Raw genomic sequence first — 21,122 nt, forward strand, 5'->3', positions numbered from 1 at the left:
AAATGGCACGGGTACGGGTGCTAACTTTGGCACCCAAGCGGGTATGGGTTTGGGCACGAGGATTTTTTCAAATCACGGGTATGGGGATGGATACTATAGTACCCTTCCCAAACCCTACCCATTATCATCCCTAATTGCAGACCCTTATTACCAATAAGACTTTGAATCTTACTTCCCTACCTCCCAATAATAATTCCATCGGGTGCAAATGGATATTTAAAATTAAGTTCCCTTCTAATAGCATTATAGAATGATACAAGGCTCACATAGTTGCCAACAGATTCACTAAAAATGAAGGATTGGATTATCATAAAACATTCAGCCCCGTTGTCAAAAATGACAATCATACGTACCTTACTTTCTATAGCCTCCACCAAAGGATGAAATTTCCATCAGTTGGACATCAACACAACTTTCCTTCATGGAAAATAGATGAAGAAGTCTATATGTAATGACCTCATGGAATTAACCATTCCTCCAATAATGTTGTGTTAAACTGAAAAAAGTTATATATGGCTTTAAACAATCTAGTACACAATGGAATAATACCCTCACTACCACACTCCTTGAATTAGGTTATACATAATCTAAGGCCAATTTATTCCCTTTTTAATAAAAATGATAACTTATGTTTTACTGGCATTCTTGTATATGTCGATGATCTTTTAATTGCGGGTAGCAACTTGTCAGAATTCAAATATGTCCTTGATAAGCGTTTTAGTATCAAAGACCCCGGTCTATTAAAATATTTCCTTGGTTTCGAGATAGCCTGATCATTTGATGGAATATCTTTATGCCAATGAAAATACTGATTTATTGCAGGATATTAGTTTATTGGGAGCCAAAACAACTTCCACACCAATTGATTTGGTCGTCAATTTACAAGTTAAAAAAAAAGACTAACTGATCCATGTTAGTTCCAATGTTTGATAAGTAAGTTGATTTATTTAACGCATTATCAACTTGACATTTGTTTTTCTATTAGCAGACTTAGTTAATTTATCGTAAGCCCAATCAAAACTCATCTCAATGCAACTTTATGAATTGTAAGTTATTTGAAGAACGCATTTGCCAATGGACTTCTCTTCAAAGCAACTTATAGTCTTACACTAACTGGGTTTACAAATGTTTATAGGGGCTTCTGCAAACTCACTAGATGCTCCTCCACACGTTATTGCTTTTACCGGGTTCCTCTCTAATTAGTTGGAAATCAAAGAAGCGGATTTTCCTTTCTCGTTCATCTTCAGAGGCTGAATACCATACTCTAGAAAACACAACTTGTGAAGCATAATGGTATCTCCATCTATTACAAGACCTCTCCATCTTGCAAACAATACCTCTCCATCTTGCAAACAATACCTGTTAAAATTTTTTGTAAGTATTTAGTGCACCTAATAGGGGGTGAATTAGATACTTTGATTGATTTTTGGATTTAGTGAAATCATAATTTTACTTTCTAGTTTGATAGAATTAATGAAAGTTGTAAAATGCAGAAAAGTAAAGAATACTAAGGGATTATCCTAGTTCCTCTCTCAATCCAACAGTACACCATAGGTAAGATATTTCACTATTTGTTAGAACCTTGTACAAGCTTAATCCTAGCATATATACACAAGTTACTAACTAAATCAATAAGGCACACTTCCTTAGAATTTTATAATGTAGAAAAAGAAAATAATTCTCTCTTTTTCACTCTCTTGTTTCCAACAATCCTGGACAACAAGGTATACACACAAATGTAAGAGTGATTGCAACTAGCTTACCTTTTTTATTTTGTTATAATTAAAGACTAATTACAACTTTTTTTTACATAAAATAGAACTTAAATAGTCTAATTATATTAATTGGAATACATTACATACAAAATCATTTTATTTTATTATATAAGAGATTGAAAAAGATAGGATTATTTTCTAGAGAGGTTGTATACACAAAATATATATATATATATATATATATATATATATATATATATATATATATATATATATATATATATATATATATATATATATATATATATATATATATATATATATATATATATATATATATATATATATATATATGGTGCAGAGCAAGAGTTAGAAGTCACCCGAGAGGCTCATGATAGGCTACCTATTCTCCAAATTAGCTAAAGGTTGTATAAGCCAAACATATGACATGCATCATCACACTGTTTAGAGTAATACTTGTCCATCATTTACTGGTTGAATTATTAATTGTGTTCATATCTATAATATAATATGCTTATTAAATAATGTAGTGTCTTTTCTTAAATTAAATCAATATATATTAAGTAACTTTCACTTCAACATCATATGACAGTATATATATAGTATATTATTTTATAATATAATGAATTATTAATGAATATTAGTTTTATAAAAAATTTCATAATGTCTTTTTTATATAATGATTATCATATTTTTTAATATGTATAAATTTTTTTAAAAACTTATATTAAAAGTAAAGGAAATATAGTAAATAATTAAAATATAATAGATTGTTTATATAGTAAGAGTATAATTAGTTATATAGTGTAAAAATATTACAAAATATATATATATATATAACACCATAAGAAACTAGAAAAAGGGGAATAATATATATATATATATATATATATATATATATATATATATATATATATATATATATATATATATATATATATATATATATATATATATATATATATATATATATATATATATATATATATATATATATATATATATATATATATATATATATATATATATATATATATATATATTGGTGTACCCAATAAAAGCACCATAAGAAACTAGAAAAAGGGAAAATTTTAAAAATAGATAAACTTGCGGAATAAATATGATTAAATGATAGTATGGAGATTAAGCGTGCATATGTGTTACAAATTCAACAAATATTGTAATATACAAGGACATGTTGCATTAAGCCAAACAATAGTATAGATACTCTGAAAATATTTAAAGTCTTTCTTTTCTTTTCCTATTATTGTGATAAGGTAACAAGCGATGGAAAGTGCTAATGTTTGTAATCTTTTCTTTTCCTTCAACATTCTTTCAAGAATACCCTTTGCTTCACTATTAGAATATTTTGATAATTTGTAGTACAATGACCATGATGCTGCTGAATCGACCAACCTGTTTCAAATTACAACTTTCCACTATCATTAACAACTTATCACTTAATAGAAAACATTGTAGGAAACTTTTCAGAATCAACACATATATTAGTCGAAATCGGCAAAGCCACTTTAAATAGAATAATACATACCTGATAGCATGGAAGAAATTGATAGTATCTCTTGTGAACAGTTGAAGTCAGGGCTAACAGCTAGCACCTTTGACATTTGTGGTTCCAAGGGAAACACACTCATAAACTCACCAATATTTGTTAACTTGCAATGTTGATCCAATGCACCCAAGTACACCAATGTTGCAAAGGCGCACACTAGAGATTCAACATCAGGAAAGTCAACGTAACCAAAAAACCAAAAATCATCTACATCAAGTTTCCATAAAGAGAGAATCATATTGGCGAGATTTAGGGCCCGTTTGAATCAGTTTTGCTTTTCACTTTTTAAAATATGTTTTATAAAATTGTTTTGGAAAAGTATTTTTAAGAAGAGAACTATTAAAAAATTTATTTGGTAACATGACTTTTCAAAACTGTTTTAAAAATGAGAAAATAAAAATATTTGTTTGGTAAATTATTTTTAAAAACAGTTTTAAAAATGAGAAAATAAAAAATGATAACTCAAATGAAAACAGAAATCCAAAATTAAAAATGAAAAACATGTTAAACCTGTTTTTGTTTTTCACTTTTAAAAACAATAAAAATGAAAGAGTTTTTAAAAACAGTTTTCTAGAACATTGTAATCAAACAAATTTTTAATTTTATAAATTTTGAAAACAAAAAAACTGTTTTTAAAAACTAAATCAAACACACCCTTAATCTCAGAATTTCAGGACATATCTCTTGATCACGATTATTCTTGTAACTTTCTTCTGTATAAACTCTAAAACATTTCCCGCTTATTGTTCTACCAGCATGCTCTGACCTCATATCTGCACTTGCTTTTGATATTGTTGACGTTACTAGACACTCCATATTTAGTTTATTGTCAAAAACCTTTTTCTTAACAAATCCAGAGTCAACAACATACGAAATATCATCCATTGATAAGGAAGATTCTACTATATTTGTTGTTACCACAATCTTTCTTCCAGAACATGGTTCAAAAATCTTGTGTTGCATTGTTGCTGGTAGACAAGAATATAGTGGAACCAGTTTCATAGGACCCACAAGATTCTTTAGATTACATATTTCTTTTGATATTTTGTTGCATGCATCTTCTACCTCTCCCTCTTCACTCAAAAACACAAGTACATCTCCAGGAGGTTCATGTCTATGTATATTCACCACAGTCTTTGTAACAGCATCCAAGTAATTATTCCTATCAACTTCTTCATCACTTGTATAAACAATTTCCACAGGATGTAACCTTCCAGGAACTTTCATAATATGAATACTAGGATAATGTTCTTGGAAATGTTCCTTGAACTTTTCAGATTCAAGACTTGTACTACTCATGAATATCAACTTCAAATCTGCTCTTTTTGTAAGAAGTGTGGATAAATATCCAAGTAGCAAATCAGTAGCCAAAGTTCTTTCCTGTATATCGTCGATAATTATAACAACTGATCTCTGTGCTGCCAGATTGCGAGCTTCTTCCTCTTTTCTAAAATCTCAACTGAATAAGGTCTTCCACTCCATCGATTCAATATGTTACCGCCGTTCGAATTGTCCATCACCACAAAACTTCACAACTGCTAATATGGTATGAGACTTTTGCAAAACAAACTTAAGATGTTAATAATAATAACAAATCACTACTTCTTTTATATATAGATAGATAGATAACAGATACCTAAATATATGGAAATTTAGATAACAAATTTTGACTTGTTGTCCATCATTTTCGAAGGATCTGGATATTTTTATATTTAAATTTGATTTTAAACCACAACAAGTAGATATATTTTATAAATAATATTTAATATACTTTAAAAGTTGAATTTGTTACAATTAAACGGAATGAGCTTTGGTTATTATAAATTTATAATATTATATATTTAAAAAAAATGATGAGTAAAACTTATATTTAATTTAATTTAATTTTTATTAAAGATTACATACAATTTTTTTATAAGTAAGACAATATTATATATTATAAATATTTTCATGAAGATTACACTAACTTATAAATAAGATTTAATATATATATACATATAGATAGATAACGGATACCAATAAATATGGAAATTAAGATAACAAATTTTGACTTGTTGTCCATAATTTTCGAAGGATGTGGATATTTTTAAATTTAATATATTTTTTAAATAAGATTTATATATATATATATATATATATATATATATATATATATATATATATATATATATATATATATATATATATATATATATAATGACTTTACAAGTTGAATTTGTTACTAATAAAGCAACGAATGAGCTGTGATTATTATAAATTTATATTATTATATCTTTAAAAAAAATCATGAGTAAAACTTATATTTAATTTAATTTATGTTTTTATTAAAGATTACTTACAATTTTTTTATAAGTAAGAAAATATTATATATTATAAATATTTTCATGAAGATGACATTAACTTATATGCAATCAAGGTAATGTATTATTATCCTTACATTAACTTAAATATTTTTATAAAGATTACAAATTTAATTGTTATATATTTAAAATTTTGAAGATTACAAAAGTTTATCACTATAGGTGATAAAAAAATTAACATTTTATTTTTTTTAATTTATTTGAAAAATATTCTCTATTTTATCTAATTTTAGAACATATGTTTTTTTAATGCAAATATAATATTCACAAATAAAAACAAATAAAATTCCTACAAAATACAAAAATTAGGTTAGCACCAAGCACAACAAATACAAGTTGTTTACGAACTTTTCGATCAATGTATTCTATTTTGTCATCATCGATGTTGGTTGGTTTAGATGTCACTCATTTGTTTTGCCAATTAATGATTGTAGAAACAATCTCACAAATACCTCTTCCTCCTTAATTTTCTGGAGCTTCTAGCGTATCAAAAATCTCATTGAACATTGTGAGATGTGTATATGGGTTTTCATTGTCTAATCATGTGATTGGGTTAACATAAAGAATTTGTAACAATCATGTTTTCATTTTTGTTTGACAGACATTCCTTTGTGGTCTAACTATGTGTCAGTCGTCTCAGACTATTTTAGCATGGCATGCTACCAACATTGTTTCCATTATTTTCATTATTATCATTGTTATTATCCTGATTGGTGTTGTTATCCATATCAGCTATAGTTTCTTGCTTTGAAACATAATACTCTTCTAGATCTTATAACTTGATTTGCAACTTTTTCTTTATGTTATTACAAATGTTTCTGTGTGCACTTCTTTCAATTTCGGGATCGAACAGTTATGTTGAATCCTTACCTCGCATTAAAAAGTAATAACAAAACTAACATGATTAGTAGGTTAGTGACTATAAACGAAATATGCACTATTGACATATATAAAACTTAAAATGATAAAAAGTTATTGCAATGCTTTCGGTCTCCGACAATGATACCATTTTTGTTGCAGTTATTTCTATTACTTTAAGTTTGGTTTATCTTATCCAAAGATTGATTGTTTGGTGAGTAATTGAAATGTAAAATAACAGAAAATAAACTTTCGGTGTTTCAATAGTGAAAACACTTTGTTGCGGTTAGAATTCATTTACTTATTCTTATCTAGCATTCTTAACTAGTAATATCCCATCCTAATGAGTTATTATTATTACCGTCTGGGACTCTCATCACAGTAATATTTCGTGGTAGTTTAGGAGTCCTGCTCACACGAGACTATAAGTCCCTCAAACGAGACATTTGACCTACTTGGACGGGACTACCATCGAACTCATGCAAGACTTGTTATCAAGCCTCTCAAACTGAAAATTTATCGCATCTCTCAGACATAATTCTTATGTCATGTATCTCCCAAGGACACATTAAGTCCCTCAAACGAGAGTTTAGTTAGCATAGAAAGTCTTAGTTTAAATTATAAAAATCAAACTGTAATATATTCTGCTAAACTTAAAAGAAAGAAAAAAATGTTTTTGAAGATTTAGAAAACCAAAAGTGAAAGGAAAAAAAATAAAAATTGGTTTCATAATATGGGTTTCATCAAATTTGTAGTATGGCTAGGTAGTTGAAGTCGTGCCAAATCAAACGACGAGGTCTAGGAGATGTCACATTATCTCTGATTTATATATTCAACATTAATAACATATTAGTATAAACTAATATAATTTTCTATATAATATAGAATTAATAATTATTAATTGTTTTATCTTTTGTTAATATAATAAATTTTTTATTCATATTATATTAATTATTAATATCATTTTCACATTTTTATAATTATTTTTCATTAACTATTAATATACTAAGATATTTACTATTAATATTTTTATTTAATTATTCATATTGTATTAATTATTAATTTATTCACTATTAATATTGTATTATTAATAAATTATATAACTAATAATTAATTTATTTAATTATAGTATTATTTAATTATTTAGTTATATTTATAATAAATAATATATTACTTAAAAGTTAATTTTATATTTTATTATTCTGTTATTTTAAAATTAATAAAAGGAACTTAGTAAAACACAAACAAATGGCAAGGACTATTTGGAGGACAAGAATGGGGTCAATGTTCTTCATTAATGCGATCAATACTAGATTATGATATTACGAATGTTTGGTTTGTAATCGATGTAAGACTCTTAACACCCATCTCGCGTTCAGGATTTATGTCTGGGACGTAGAACTAAATGGTTGGGGCTAACTCAACCCTACAAAATAAACTTGTAAGATGATGATTGTCTCCACTTATAAACACATGTTCAGACCACCGACTGTCTGATGCGGAACTCTTAACGAATCACATAGTCATGCAATTAGACTGAAAAATATACACTTTCATGATCCACTAAAGTGTGGACTTGAATTACGGTCGATCAATCAACCATTTGAAATTCTACCCATAGAAAAAATGTTGTGACTATGAGAAATTTTAAACTTTTCATAGGTCTTATTCTCATGTCTTTGTTGCATGTTTTTGGCGTACATCAAGACTATCTAGTGCATATACCTAATTTATAGTTAGAGTCTACAACGAATAATTCCCAGTAGTCCCAACAAGGATTATTGACCCAATTATGAAGGAGATATGGTTTGCCACGATTCAAGCATATGAAAACTAAATATAAAGATCGTCCAGGTCGTACCAACTTCCTGTTAGAGTTAATTCATTTTCAATAATTTATAGGTAAAATTTGATAGAGGGTATTTTAGTATTTCTTATTAAGTCTCAATTGTATTTAAGCAAGTAAGTGGTGTGAACAAATAGTACCTTTATTCCTTTTGCAGTCTGTATGTGCAACCATTTTATAATCATTTTAAGAGTAGTGAAATGGATCCATAATTGAATCATTTTAATACTATTGACCTTTATGCATGAATATAGTGTTAAATAACAATTCTAAGTTAAATGGATCCATAATTGAATCATGAAGGAAATCACTTTCATAGTAGTATTTTAAGTACTCTTAAATGTCTTAGAGTCAACGCGCGTCAATATTCAGTATAATTTAGCATATTTCGAGTTTACACAAGACCGATGAAAACTCAAATGTAGGGAAGATTTGAAATCTTTAATTTTTATTAAAGAGGATGTACTTTTGTAATGTGTTTTTCTGAATCTGAAATGATCAATTTATAGGGCAAGTAATGTTGTTTCACAAGGTTGCGACCTTTTATGAAACTCGCATTTTCAGCAATAAATTTTACTAATGTTGCAACTTTTTCCCTACTATAATACTTCATGCAGTGTTACTTATTTCAAATTTAAAAACAAACATAAGCAACGACCATTAAAAATAGGAGCAACGACCACCGCCATGTATGGCAACTTGTCGCCATATGTCGCTCGTCGGAGTGCCCCATATAATGTCGTGAGTAGTCTGATTGCTCAGATGCATCGTGCCTAAGTGCTTAAGTGTTGCCTACAGGTCTCCAGTAGCGCCTCTACACCCACACTCATGTCCTCAGATCTGCACCTAGAGCTGGTGGTTTCGGTGTCGCCACCAGCAAATGGGGAGTGTAGAGGAGACAAGTGACATAAAACTTGGGACCACCATATTTGTCCATGTGACACTTTATCCTCTTTATCTCGTTTGTTGAGTTAATTAATATAACTTTTTATAATATCTTTTAAAGTGAGTGATACTTTCTATGTGAGACTATTTCCAATGCATTGATTACCCATTTTTTTACTTGCATATTTTCTTGTCATTTTAGGACATACTAATGGTAATTAGTATTGTTATTAATTACAAAAATCCTCAATTGTTATAATAATGACAAGACCAATTCCAAAAAAAGAGACCAAGAATATTAATAAAGTTAAGTATATTTCAATTTGACTGTAACCATAGTAAGGACAACACAAAGTCTAATCAAAATGTTAGGTAGCAATGTTTTGAACATGTTATCCCCTATGATTAGATCGACATTACTTGTAACACCCTAAACCCCAAAACACTTATTTTATAAAAATATGTCGAATAATTTTAACTCAACGATAGGGTGTGACATGTTTTCTCAACATAAAACATATTTTTCAAAAATCATAATAAAACAGAGGAATTCAAAATATCATTTCAACTTTAATTGTCTCAAATTATAACTCACTTCATCTAAATAAAAGAAGTTCAATTAAACAACTAGCCAAAGATAAATAGTAAAGGTAACCCATCCCAGTCCTACACTATTAGAGTGACTCGCAGAACTAAAATAAACTCAAAGCGATAAATTACGAAGAAGGTCACTACGCCATCCTCTAACTCAACAACAACTAAGGATCCTCTACTTGAGTATTTGTACCACAAGAGTAAAGAACAACACGGAAATAAATTTGGGGTGATAATACATTCATAAATGTTAATGGTGTATAAAGCATTAAGGATAACTCGCTCAATCATCAAACGTATAATCATCCATAACAATCACCATTCACCAACGCAATTATGTATGCAATGCAATCAATACCTCTACTCCAATGCATATGGTACCAAGTTTTGAATATCAGAGTTACGTTATTAATTTATCCATCCACTGATGGTTCCTCTATGAACCTGATTCCTCTCTAAACCAAAACTCATTGCAATTCCCCACTTCTGAACCTAGAACTCGTCATTGGACTGAAGTCCCAGACTCGTCACTGGTCCCCACTTCTGAACCAGAAACTTGTCTCTAGACCTAAGTCCATACACATATCCTGACATACATGTTGCATGAAAAACAATAGACAATATCGATGCAAAAATCATCGTTGGTTCATTTCTGAACCCACATTATCGCCAATATAAGGCCACCACAGTAGCTCTTTTGTCATACCCTAAATTTTAGCCTGAGTTTACACTCACATCAATATAGCATTAATCAATCCATTTTTTCGTGCATTTATTCCTTAAAAGGGTTTATCAGGGTTTGGATGAAAATTCAGGAGTTTTGGCATTTTATCTGATCTTGATGACATTCATTCAGTCATATGTTGATTGAGAAGTTAAAAGATTTGATTTCTCAATATTAGTGCATCGTTTATTTCCATTTCATAATGATTTCAGAGGATCAGAGGGTGACAATCAAGAGTATTATCTTTATCTGAATCCTTTATAAGTCTTGTTTATGTTTAAGAATGAAAAGCAAGTGGCTCAAGAGAGATTCATCTGCATCTGATTGTCCATTCATGTTTATTTAATCAGCAATTCAATAGATTCACGAGACATTTGCATTTTATAGTTGTCATGACATGTATTTCATTTTGTATAACACTTGAAATATCAGCTAATGAATCTTTTCGGATCTACAGATAGACCGGTCGAATGGTTTCTCAATTGTAGGTCAAATTAGCGTGCAAAAAATTTCAAAATTAAGCTTAGAGACGTCAGTTTTATTAATCTACGGTTCACGCAGTTTAACCTGACGTGCTCGGTTTAATTTCTCGACTACCTTTTCAATCGCATTTCGATCAGCCTGAGTCTTTTCATCGATGATTTTTATTTTAAAATTTTATCGAAACATGTATATTTCAGAGAAGTTTATTGCATGTTGATAATTTTGGTGCATTAAATACAATTTTTTGGGCATTTTTACGCCCGATTTTTGTTTGTTTTTATCCGTTTTTTAGCCAATTTAATTAGTGGGAATAATTCAAATAAATTATGTTTGTAAATATAACTTTATTTCCATTTTATTTTTATTTTTTTCATTTATGTTTGTAGATATGATTTTATTTGTGTTTTATTATTTTTATTTTATTTATTCCATTTTTAAACAAAATTCTTTGACTTTTATTTTTTATTAGAACTAAGTGTTTTAAGAGAAATTAAGAAAAATTCCCTTCTAACCAAGTGGACAAATACTATCATTTAGTTGGGGATTGACTTTTGGAAGAGACCAATCGAACTAGCACATGGCAATCTCTGCTACACATGCCGAAACAAGGACAACAACCATTTTGAACTTTTCGAACAAATCTATACCTCCTACTACCACCTTCCTCTCCACTCTCTTTTCTCCATTCACCCAACAACAACACCATAAAAGTTTCATCCAAACTTAAACCTGCAACACATACCTTCACTTCATACTCCACACACTGTTAATTTTAGAGAGGAAGTACACATACAAATAGAAGAAAACTGCTATTTTATTCTACTTTCTAAGATGGAAATAGTACTACTTAAAATAACTTGAAAAATTAAGCTAACCACTAAGTCCTATTAATCTGGATGCATATAGCCCATGTCTATTGATTTCAACTGAACTTCCTATAAACTTGAACAACTCTGATCAAAGCATAAATAATAAATAAAATAATAATAAATAATATTTCTAACATTCTCCCTTAAACTGAAAGTCTTCAGACATTCAGTTTATCACACACACCCAACAATGCTCTAAGCTTCTGAAATGCAGCCACCTTCAATGGATTTATCCTTATATCAGCAACTTGGTCTTCAATTTTGCAGTAGTGAAGTTCAATCACCTCATCCTTTGTGAGATTCTGGATAAAATGAAATTTCAAGTCTTTGTGTTTGCTTCTTCCATGTAAAACAAGATTATTGGACAGTTTGATAGTTGAACTGTTGTCACAGTAAATTACAGTAGCATCAACTTTCCTTTCTTGCACAAAATTCAGCCCTTCAAGAATCCTCCTAATCCAAATTGCTTGACAAACACATGTTGTTGCAACAATATATTCTGCTTCGATAGTTGATAGAGTAATTATCTCTTGTTTCTTTGATGTCCATGAGATGGCTCTAAAACCCAACATAAAGACATAGCCAGAAGTACTCTTTCTATCATCAATATCTCAAGCATAATTATTATCTGTCTAGCCAATCAAATATGAATTTTCTCCCTTCTTGTAGAAAATTCCAAAACGAGCAGTACCTCATAAGTACCTAAGATTTCTCTTTGCTGCCAAGAGATGACTCTCCTTAGGATTTTCCATATACCTACTGATCAAACTTACAACATGCATGATATCAGGCCCTGTTCCTATTAAATACATCAAACTCCACACAATTTTATTGTAAAGGTGGCTATCAACCTTCTTTTCATCCGAATTTCGAACAAGTTTCAAGCCTACTTGTAAGACCCCAATTTTGACCCTAAGATCCCTCATGTTATCTCATCATATGCATTGGCTTTAGGATCACACTTCGGCATTCTCCTTACCCCTCATTCATTGGGTTTACATGGGAGATATCACCAAGCACATTTGATTTTATCATACATTGTGTTTCCTTGTTTACTAACCCAAATACCAAAAATATGTCAATGTATAGTTTACTTCTTTTGTAGGTAGTGTTGTGTTCACCAAAGCCTCATCAAGCTCATATATAGGATTTAAGACCCTTAGTTCAAGGAGACTAATCAAGAGATGGTTCACATTGACTCTAGACATCATATATGGATCCCCATGATCTTTATTTATCATTTTGATCAAGAATTCATCAAGAGTTTGAAGCTTGTTTGCCTTGGAAGCCCTAATTCATCTAGGTATCTTGTGTGACCTCCTTAGCACGTTTCCTAAACATTTGATCAAATATTTCAAGGGATACTTCATATTACATCATCATATACATATGTGATCCTCCATGAGTCAAAGATGTCAAGAGAACTTCAAGTTTGGAAGTTGGTTCATGGTGGTTGACCAGAGAAAGTCAACTGGTCAAAATTGGGGTTCACTAGACCCTATCTCCTACAATGTTTGTCATATGAAAATGAGTCAAAGAGAAGAGTTACTCCCTATGACATTCCAAACAACTTTCATGTTGAAGTCAAGAGCTAGTTTTTCTTGGAAAGTCATTTTTTATGGTGAAAGATTATATGTCATTATGTCTGAACCTTAGTTAGGAGGTCAACTTCCAAGGACCATAACTTACTCAATTTTTATTAGATGAAATCCATTCAAGTTTAATGATAAAATTAAATATTTCCTATCCAACTTTTATTATTTTAAGAAATTCAAATTCAACTTGCAAATGCATGTGCCAAGAGGAAACATTATAGGTTATTTTGGGCTATTACCATTGAACAAGTGATTTTCCTCAACTTCTAAAATGAATAACTCCTTCATGCCAAATCCAAATGAGGTCAAATTTGTGACCAAATTTAATAGGTTTGTAAGAGATACAACTTTGATGAAGGAACTTTTTCCATTTGAATCCCATAGAAAAAGTTATTCAATGTGGAAGAAGTGAACATTTGGTTTGGTACTTAGAAAATTTCATTTATGTTTGATTTTCCAAACTTCCACCTCAAAATCCATCATTATTCAAGCTTTCAAATGAAAAAGTGTTCAACATGAAAGTTGTTCCCCTTGATCTGACCTTTCTAAAAAGACTAAGATCATCTCATTTGGCCAAGAATTGGATGACTTGCGCATGGTTTATCTTCAAGGCTCCATTTGGATGAATCTCATGTTCACATTCCAATTTCCATTTCAAGATTACATGACACACTTTCATCATTGTGTAATACCCAAATTTTCACCCTAAGATACCTCATGTTATTCTCATCATATGCATTAGCATTGGGATCACACCTTGGCATCCTCATTACCCTTCATTCATTGGGTTTATATTGGGAGAGATCACCAAGAACCATTTGATTGTATCATACTTTGTATTTTATCATTTACTAACTAAAATACCAAAAATATGTCTTTGCATTTGTCTAACTCTTTTGTAGGTAGTGCACATGCTCACCTTTGATCTATCAAGCTCATATTTAGGGTTTAAGACCCTACTTGAAAGGAGCTCAACCAAGAATTGGTATACTATGGCTCTAGACATCATATATGGATCCCCATGAGCTTCACATGTTATTTTGATCAAGAAATCATCAAGAGTTTGGAGTTGGTTTTCCTTGGAAACCCTAGTTCATCTAGGTATCTTATGTAACTTCTTCAACAAGCTTCTTCAACAATTGATCAAATATTTCAAGGGATACTTAAAAATTTATTATCTTATGCATATATTATCTTCCATGAGTCCCAAAAGTCAATATAATTGCAAGCTAGCAAGGTGGTTCATGGTGGTTGACCAGAGGAATTCATCTGATCAAAACTGGAGTTCCCTAGACCCTATCTCCTACAATGTTTGTCATATGAAAATGATTCCAAGATAAAAGTTACTATAAATAACATTAAAAAAACTTTCATGTAGAGGTCTATATCTAGTGCTTCTTGGAAAGTCATTTTTTATGATGAAAGATTATAGATCATTTTGTCTAAACCCTAATTTGGAGGTCAACTTCCCAAGACCATAACATGCTCAATTTTTATGAGATGAAAGATTTACAAGTTTCACAATCAAATTAAAGATGTCTAATTTAACTTTGATGTTTTGATAAATAGAAAATTCAAATTTTATGTGCATGTGATATAAGGATACATTATAGGTCATCTTGGACCAATGCCATTGAACAAGTGATTTTCCTCAACTTCCAAAATGTATAACTCCTTCATATTAAATCCAACTGAGTTCAAATTTGTGGACATTTTGAAGGAATTTGAGAGAGCTACAACTTTATTGAAGGGACGTTTCTCATTTGAAGCTCACGTAAAAAGTTAACCAAGGTGGAATAAGTGAACATATGGCTTGACACTTAGAAAATTTGTTGACATGTTTGATTTTCCCAACTTCCACCTTAAAATTAATCATGATAAAAGCTTCAAATGAAAAAGTGTTCAACATTAAAGTTGTTCATCTTGATCTAACCTTTTCAAAAAGTCAAATTTCATTTATTTTTAACAAGATTTGAATACGTTCCGCATGGCTTGAACATTGGATCATCATTTGGCAAGATTAAACTTAAAACTTCCATACACCATTGCATAGCATTCCAACATGATCTCAGTATTGCTTGTACTCAATTATGGATCATAAGAATTGATTTCATGGGCATGTATACGCCCATGCACCCATGCAATGTACATTGCTATTTTTGAATTTCATTTCAAGTGTGAAAATATCAATCCATTTGGCTATAAATAGAGCCCTTTATGCTCAGACACAAGGACCCTGCGCGCCAGCTTTTAATCCATACCTTCAAACCCTCTCATTTCAAAGGATAACCTTGATAATTTCCATTGGAAATTGAGTTTGAATCTCATTGTTTTGAGATTCAAAACTCCAAGAGTTCTGAGCTTTTCATCCATTCAATTCTACTTCTTCAAGTGTCCTGAACAAGATCAAGAGCAAGCAAGAGCAAGATCAATCAAGCACAGACCTGCATTGAATGTATTTTCCAGAAATTTTCATCTCTTCGATTCTCACTCAATTCTCCATAATTCTCTTGGATCATTGGTTGTCTGAAGTCCTACCAATGTAAGTAACAAGATTGAGTTGCTTTGAGGTCAAATCGAAGCAACCCAGATCGTGCAACTCAAATTTTAACTCCTTGTATCTCTGAATATACTTGGAGTTAGGATAGATTGAGGCCAGATTCGAGCTCAGTTGTCCTTATTTTTAATTTTGGTGATGGTTGTGGATGAATCAGTTCGGTGAAGCTCACCGGAGAAGGAGACCGGAGCTTTGGCTCCGGTGGTGAGTTGGCATTCATCTGAGCCACTTGATCCATTTGAAATGATCCAATCTTGCGCGTTGAAACTGATTACCACTTGTGTTGCGCATTGACTCATGACCATGGTAGAATGCGCGCTAGCAGCCACTTGATCTGCCACCTCAATTAATGAGGGAGATCAAGTGGTCCACGTTTTTTTTTCATTTTTCTGATTTTTATTTTATTTGGTTTATTTTCATTAATTCATATTAATATTAATATGGATCCAAAAAATATGAGAGTTTCACCATAAAAAATTAAATAAATTCCTCTTTCATTTTCTGAATTAAAAATATTTTTTGGATCATTATTAATATTTTTTATGATTTAATTGATTTTGTGAATATTTTTAATTGTTTAAAAATAGTTTTAAGTTTCCAAAAATTATGAAAAAAAATTCTCCAAGGTCCTTTGACCTTGTTTGACCTATGATAAATCTCATGGCCGTTTCTTTGGCCATTTCTTTGACGCCAATTGGTCTGACGCCTCAGTGCAAAGTGCAATTTTTTTTGTTATAAATAGAGGTGTTGTGTGAATCATTTTTCCACATCTCATTTCATCATTTTGCAAACATGTTTGGTGTTCGTCACCGCTATGGAAATGTGATTTATTCGAGAGACAAACCCCAGATGTTGATGCTCTTCTGGAACATCACTACTTTCGATCAACTGAAGAGGGAGCTGGTTCATTGGTTAGATGGAAAAATACCAGAAGGGGAGAAAATTAAAAGTATTGAGAGACTCAACAATATATTTGGTTGGGTGCAAATGAAAACCGATAAGGATGCTAGGGAAATGATGTTTGGACGAGATGACATCAATTTCATTGTTGTAATCAGTTAGAAATATTCTGTTTTAAGTTTGCTTATGTTGTAGTGATGTTTGTTGTGAACGTTGTTGTAACAAAAACTTAATGATATATAAAAATTGAAGTTACAAAAATCCAATATTACAAAAAGATTATGACTCAGATGTTTCTCATTGATTGGGACAGTTGTTCTTACTATGTCCTGGTTGACGACATATACTATATAGTCTTATCATTTTATCTGTCGTATCCGATTCTGTTCTGATATGTGTGCTGTTTGGCCGTCCTTTTTTCTTTTTTACGCATCTCGCCGTTGTGCCAAACTATGTCACCTTCATATGGAGGCTAGTACTCCTCCATTGGTAGCACCGAGAAGTAAAATATGAGTTTGGTATGATATCAGTTTGATTCCATATCTAAGTTTTCAAAATGAGTTTGATTCAATATCTATTTGATTCAATGTCTATTTTATTCAATATGAGTTTGGTAGAATATCAGTTTGGGAACATATCAATTTGATTCAATATCTGAGATTTCAAGATGAGTTTGATTCAATATCTGTTTTATTCAATATGAGTTTGGTACAATATCAGTTTGGGAAAATATCAGTTTGATTCAATATCTGAGTTTTCAAAACGAGTTTGATTTAATATCTATTTTATTCAATATGAGTTTAGTACAATATCACTTTGAATCAATATCTGAGTTTTCAAAATGAGTTTGATTCAATATCTGTTTTATTCAATATGTGTTTGGTACAATATCAGTTTGGTACAATATCAGTTTGATTCAATATCTGAGTTTTCAAAATGAGTTTGATACAAATATCCGTTTGATTGCAGTATTACTTCTCAATATCAGTTTGGTTTAATTGCAGTATTACTTGTCAATATCAATTTGGTACAAAATATCATTACATAATAGCACCTGTTGTGCAGTTGTCATTACATAATAAGGGAGAGTAGTCATTCAAAATATCATTACATAATAGCACATGTTTTGCAATTGTCATATTAATTAAACATATTATACCAATTGTCATACTAATTAAACACATTAACCACATTAACCACATTGTACCAACTGTCATACTAATTAAACATATTATACTAATCACAACATAACAAGACAGTAGTTTCTTGTGTTAATGTGTCATCTCCATCCTCAATAGTTTCATCAGTTCCACTTATTACAAGGGGTACTTCAACTGCACCAGTAGTGACTTTTGCTTTCTTTGCATAGTGTTTAGGTGTCTTTCTCTAAAAATGGGAATTATGATAATATTAACATCAATTAATTACATAAGAAAATTAAGTACATGACAATAAGGAATTCTTACCTTTCATTTCAAAGCCTCTGGATTCTGAACTGCTTCCTTGCATTTTATTGAGTTATGGCCCATTTTGTCGCATTTAATGCATCTATAAGTCACTCCAACTCTCCTCATTCTTGATCCACCTTCACCTAACTCCCTAAACCTAATTTTTTTGGTCTCCCAGGACCTTTCTTGTAGGCAAGAGGGTGTATTCATCTACATCAACTTCAGTCACATGTCTTTTCCATTTATAGAACTTATAGAAAAACTATAACAAATGGTATACATTTTCCTTGAATAATATTCATCTACAAAGTCCAATGGTTTTTGTTTTCTATAAGTTATTGTTGCACAAGCATGTTTGCAAGGAATACCAACCAAATCCCAAAACCTACATGTGCAAGTCCTATTACCTGGATCAACAACAAATTATTGAGTGTTGTAAACATGTTTTACCTCTCATTCATCATTCATAGACCATGTTGAGATATATTGACCACTTGTATAAACCTCTTTATCTAGTCTCTTCCTATGTATTGGCATAATCGTATGTTCCCAACTGTCCAGATTGTTTTGTAGAGTTTGACATCGTATTCATTAGGTAGGTTCTAATCCATTCATACATGGTTAGAATAGGTTTATCCCTTTCAACCAATATTGTGGCATTAAATGATTCAGAAATATTGTTCATTAATACATCACACTTAGGATAAAAGTTGAAAGCATGCTTACACCAAGTCTTAGTTGGAACTTTCACATGTAATTCCAACTGAGTAATTCTTCCTCATGTCTTGCATAATGTCAGCAATTCTAACGTTCTCATATGTTTGCATCTTATTAACCACAACTTTTGCAACCCACTTGAACTTGTCACTTCTTTTGTTCAAAACCCTAGCACAACTGTGGATCCCACCCATGTTTTTATCTAAAAAGTTTGAGACCCACCAACTTTAGAGCATATAGCCAAAAAATTACATCTGCCCTTACATTCTATCCTTACCTTGTTACTTTCATTCTTGACAAATGTAATTTCCCCTTCCATTTAATACTGACCATTCAATTATGGCATCTTTGAAATCAGTCAATGAATTAAATTTCGTTCCCAGCTTGAATTCATAGTCTTTCCTAAGTTGTTTCTTCCTAAACTTTTCACATTTAGGTAACTTCTCATCTTCATAAGCATCTGGGTATGAGCTACCTAATTCATCACTCACATATTGGTCTTCTCCATCATCCTTAGGTTTATGATCTTTTTCTTCAGCAACATCTTTTGATTTCTTAGCATGTGACGCCCCCTTCACCTTCACGGCCATCTTCTTCTTTGGGGTTAATTTCTTCTTCATATGTGACTTACTTCCACACATCTTAATCTTACATGACTTTCCATTTATGTTAACTCTGTTTGAACCTTCTTTGGGCCTGTCGACTTCAATAACTTCAAATCCATCATTCAATCTAGTTGTTATATCCTCCTCACTATCATCAAACCTAACATGCCTTGCATCATCATCACTTTCATCTGCATCTTCATCACTTGATTCATTCCTAACAGTAACATCAATGCATTTAGGCTCAACCACTTTGACCTTGATGTCCTTCACATTATGTTCAACATACAAATGATCTTCAATGGAGTTTCCAACAACATAAGTAGCAATATCAACAACACGATGGTCATTGTTAATTTCAAAATAACAATCACTTATACCTTCAAGTTTGCTCCATACCCTAAACTTGTTTCTTTCATAACCCCAGTCAAGAACGATATTCATCACCTCAGATAAACCCCACTTTTCAATATTTTGTTCATGGACAGTGCTTTGAACCCCACCCCTGTAAAACATTATTTTCTCCCTAACAAACTCTCCACCGTGATGGAAAACCACACTGAACATGATCAACTACAGAAATGAGAAACTTGATCGAGAAAATTTACCTTCGAATGAAGCTTCGTTTCCAGAACACGAACTCTATCATCACCTCTTCAATGTCGTTTTCACTACAAGCTCTTCAACACTTCAACGACATCTTCTAATTTAGAGCAAATGTGAAAGACGGAAAGTAATGGTAAAATTCTCAATTATGAGTGGTCACGTGAGGTGTCAAAGATTTGGTACATGTGTCAATGAATTTTTAGATTCAGTCAACACCCACTTGCCTAATCAACTCCACGTACACTCCTCAAATGAATCTAACCACTAAAAAAAAGTGGCAAATTTGTAATTTAAAAAAAATCACAAAAAAAAACCAAAAAAACTTTAAATGAGAGAGGATAAAATTATTACTAGTATAACAAATAGGGAGTAAGGAAGTTATGAAATTCTCAATACCGAGTATTATATTTTTTGGTAAGTTTATGAATGGTACATACATGATCCTAAGAAAGTGGGAGGAGGTTATTAGAAAATGGAAGCAGTCTCCGGAAAGGAATAGAAACGGGCAACGCATAGAGAAAAGGTCCCAACGAAATAGTTGGCCAAAGATGATAATCACATTTTTAAAAACCATCCTAACTGACACTAACAGACTTTTTTTGTAAACATAACAAAAGATGATAATCAAGTTTTTTTTAAAGTTATTTACATTACACAAGAATATAAATAAATATTATCACTAGTAATTAAATTCTAAGTAACAATTTAATTTGTTTAATTAATAGAAAAAATCAAATAAATATTATTATAAGAGATTGGTAGAATAATA

The 21,122-nt window shown here is 30.8% G+C and overlaps 2 protein-coding genes across 2 annotated transcripts; both read right to left on the reverse strand.

The window, feature by feature from the left end:
• Positions 1-1,152: 1,152 nt before the first annotated feature.
• On the reverse strand, positions 1,153-3,544 carry LOC127096524 (pre-mRNA-splicing factor ATP-dependent RNA helicase prp22-like). Its single transcript, XM_051035085.1, has 3 exons — positions 3,286-3,544; positions 3,082-3,152; positions 1,153-1,359 (listed from the first exon to the last, which is right to left on the reverse strand). Exons 1-3 carry the CDS (start codon positions 3,542-3,544, stop codon positions 1,153-1,155), a joined length of 537 nt encoding a protein of 178 aa, XP_050891042.1.
• A 401-nt stretch (positions 3,545-3,945) lies between these two features.
• On the reverse strand, positions 3,946-12,677 carry LOC127096525 (probable pre-mRNA-splicing factor ATP-dependent RNA helicase DEAH3). Its single transcript, XM_051035086.1, has 4 exons — positions 12,628-12,677; positions 12,110-12,522; positions 11,704-11,785; positions 3,946-4,753 (listed from the first exon to the last, which is right to left on the reverse strand). Exons 1-4 carry the CDS (start codon positions 12,675-12,677, stop codon positions 3,946-3,948), a joined length of 1,353 nt encoding a protein of 450 aa, XP_050891043.1.
• Between the last annotated feature and the right edge of the window lie 8,445 nt (positions 12,678-21,122).

The sequence above is a fragment of the Lathyrus oleraceus genome, chromosome 6 (genome assembly GCF_024323335.1).
Source record: "Lathyrus oleraceus cultivar Zhongwan6 chromosome 6, CAAS_Psat_ZW6_1.0, whole genome shotgun sequence".
Taxonomy (NCBI): Eukaryota; Viridiplantae; Streptophyta; class Magnoliopsida; order Fabales; family Fabaceae; genus Lathyrus; species Lathyrus oleraceus.

What these genes read in the sequence shown, in the direction of transcription:
- LOC127096525 (XM_051035086.1), bottom strand. Translation starts at nt 12,677, where the DNA reads ATGGAAAATCCTAAGGAGAGTCATCTCTTGGCAGCAAAGAGAAATCTT. An exon ending in GCAGCAAAGAGAAATCTTAG is followed by an intron (nt 12,523 to 12,627) that starts GTACTTATGAGG and finishes TATTGATGATAG; the next exon opens with AAAGAGTACTTCTGGCTATG. An exon ending in GAGGAAGGTGGTAGTAGGAG is followed by an intron (nt 4,754 to 11,703) that starts GTATAGATTTGT and finishes TTGAGATTTTAG; the next exon opens with AAAAGAGGAAGAAGCTCGCA.
- LOC127096524 (XM_051035085.1), bottom strand. Translation starts at nt 3,544, where the DNA reads ATGATTCTCTCTTTATGGAAACTTGATGTAGATGATTTTTGGTTTTTT. An exon ending in AATTTCTTCCATGCTATCAG is followed by an intron (nt 3,153 to 3,285) that starts GTATGTATTATT and finishes AATTTGAAACAG; the next exon opens with GTTGGTCGATTCAGCAGCAT. An exon ending in TTCTAATAGTGAAGCAAAGG is followed by an intron (nt 1,360 to 3,081) that starts GTATTCTTGAAA and finishes AAATTTTAACAG; the next exon opens with GTATTGTTTGCAAGATGGAG.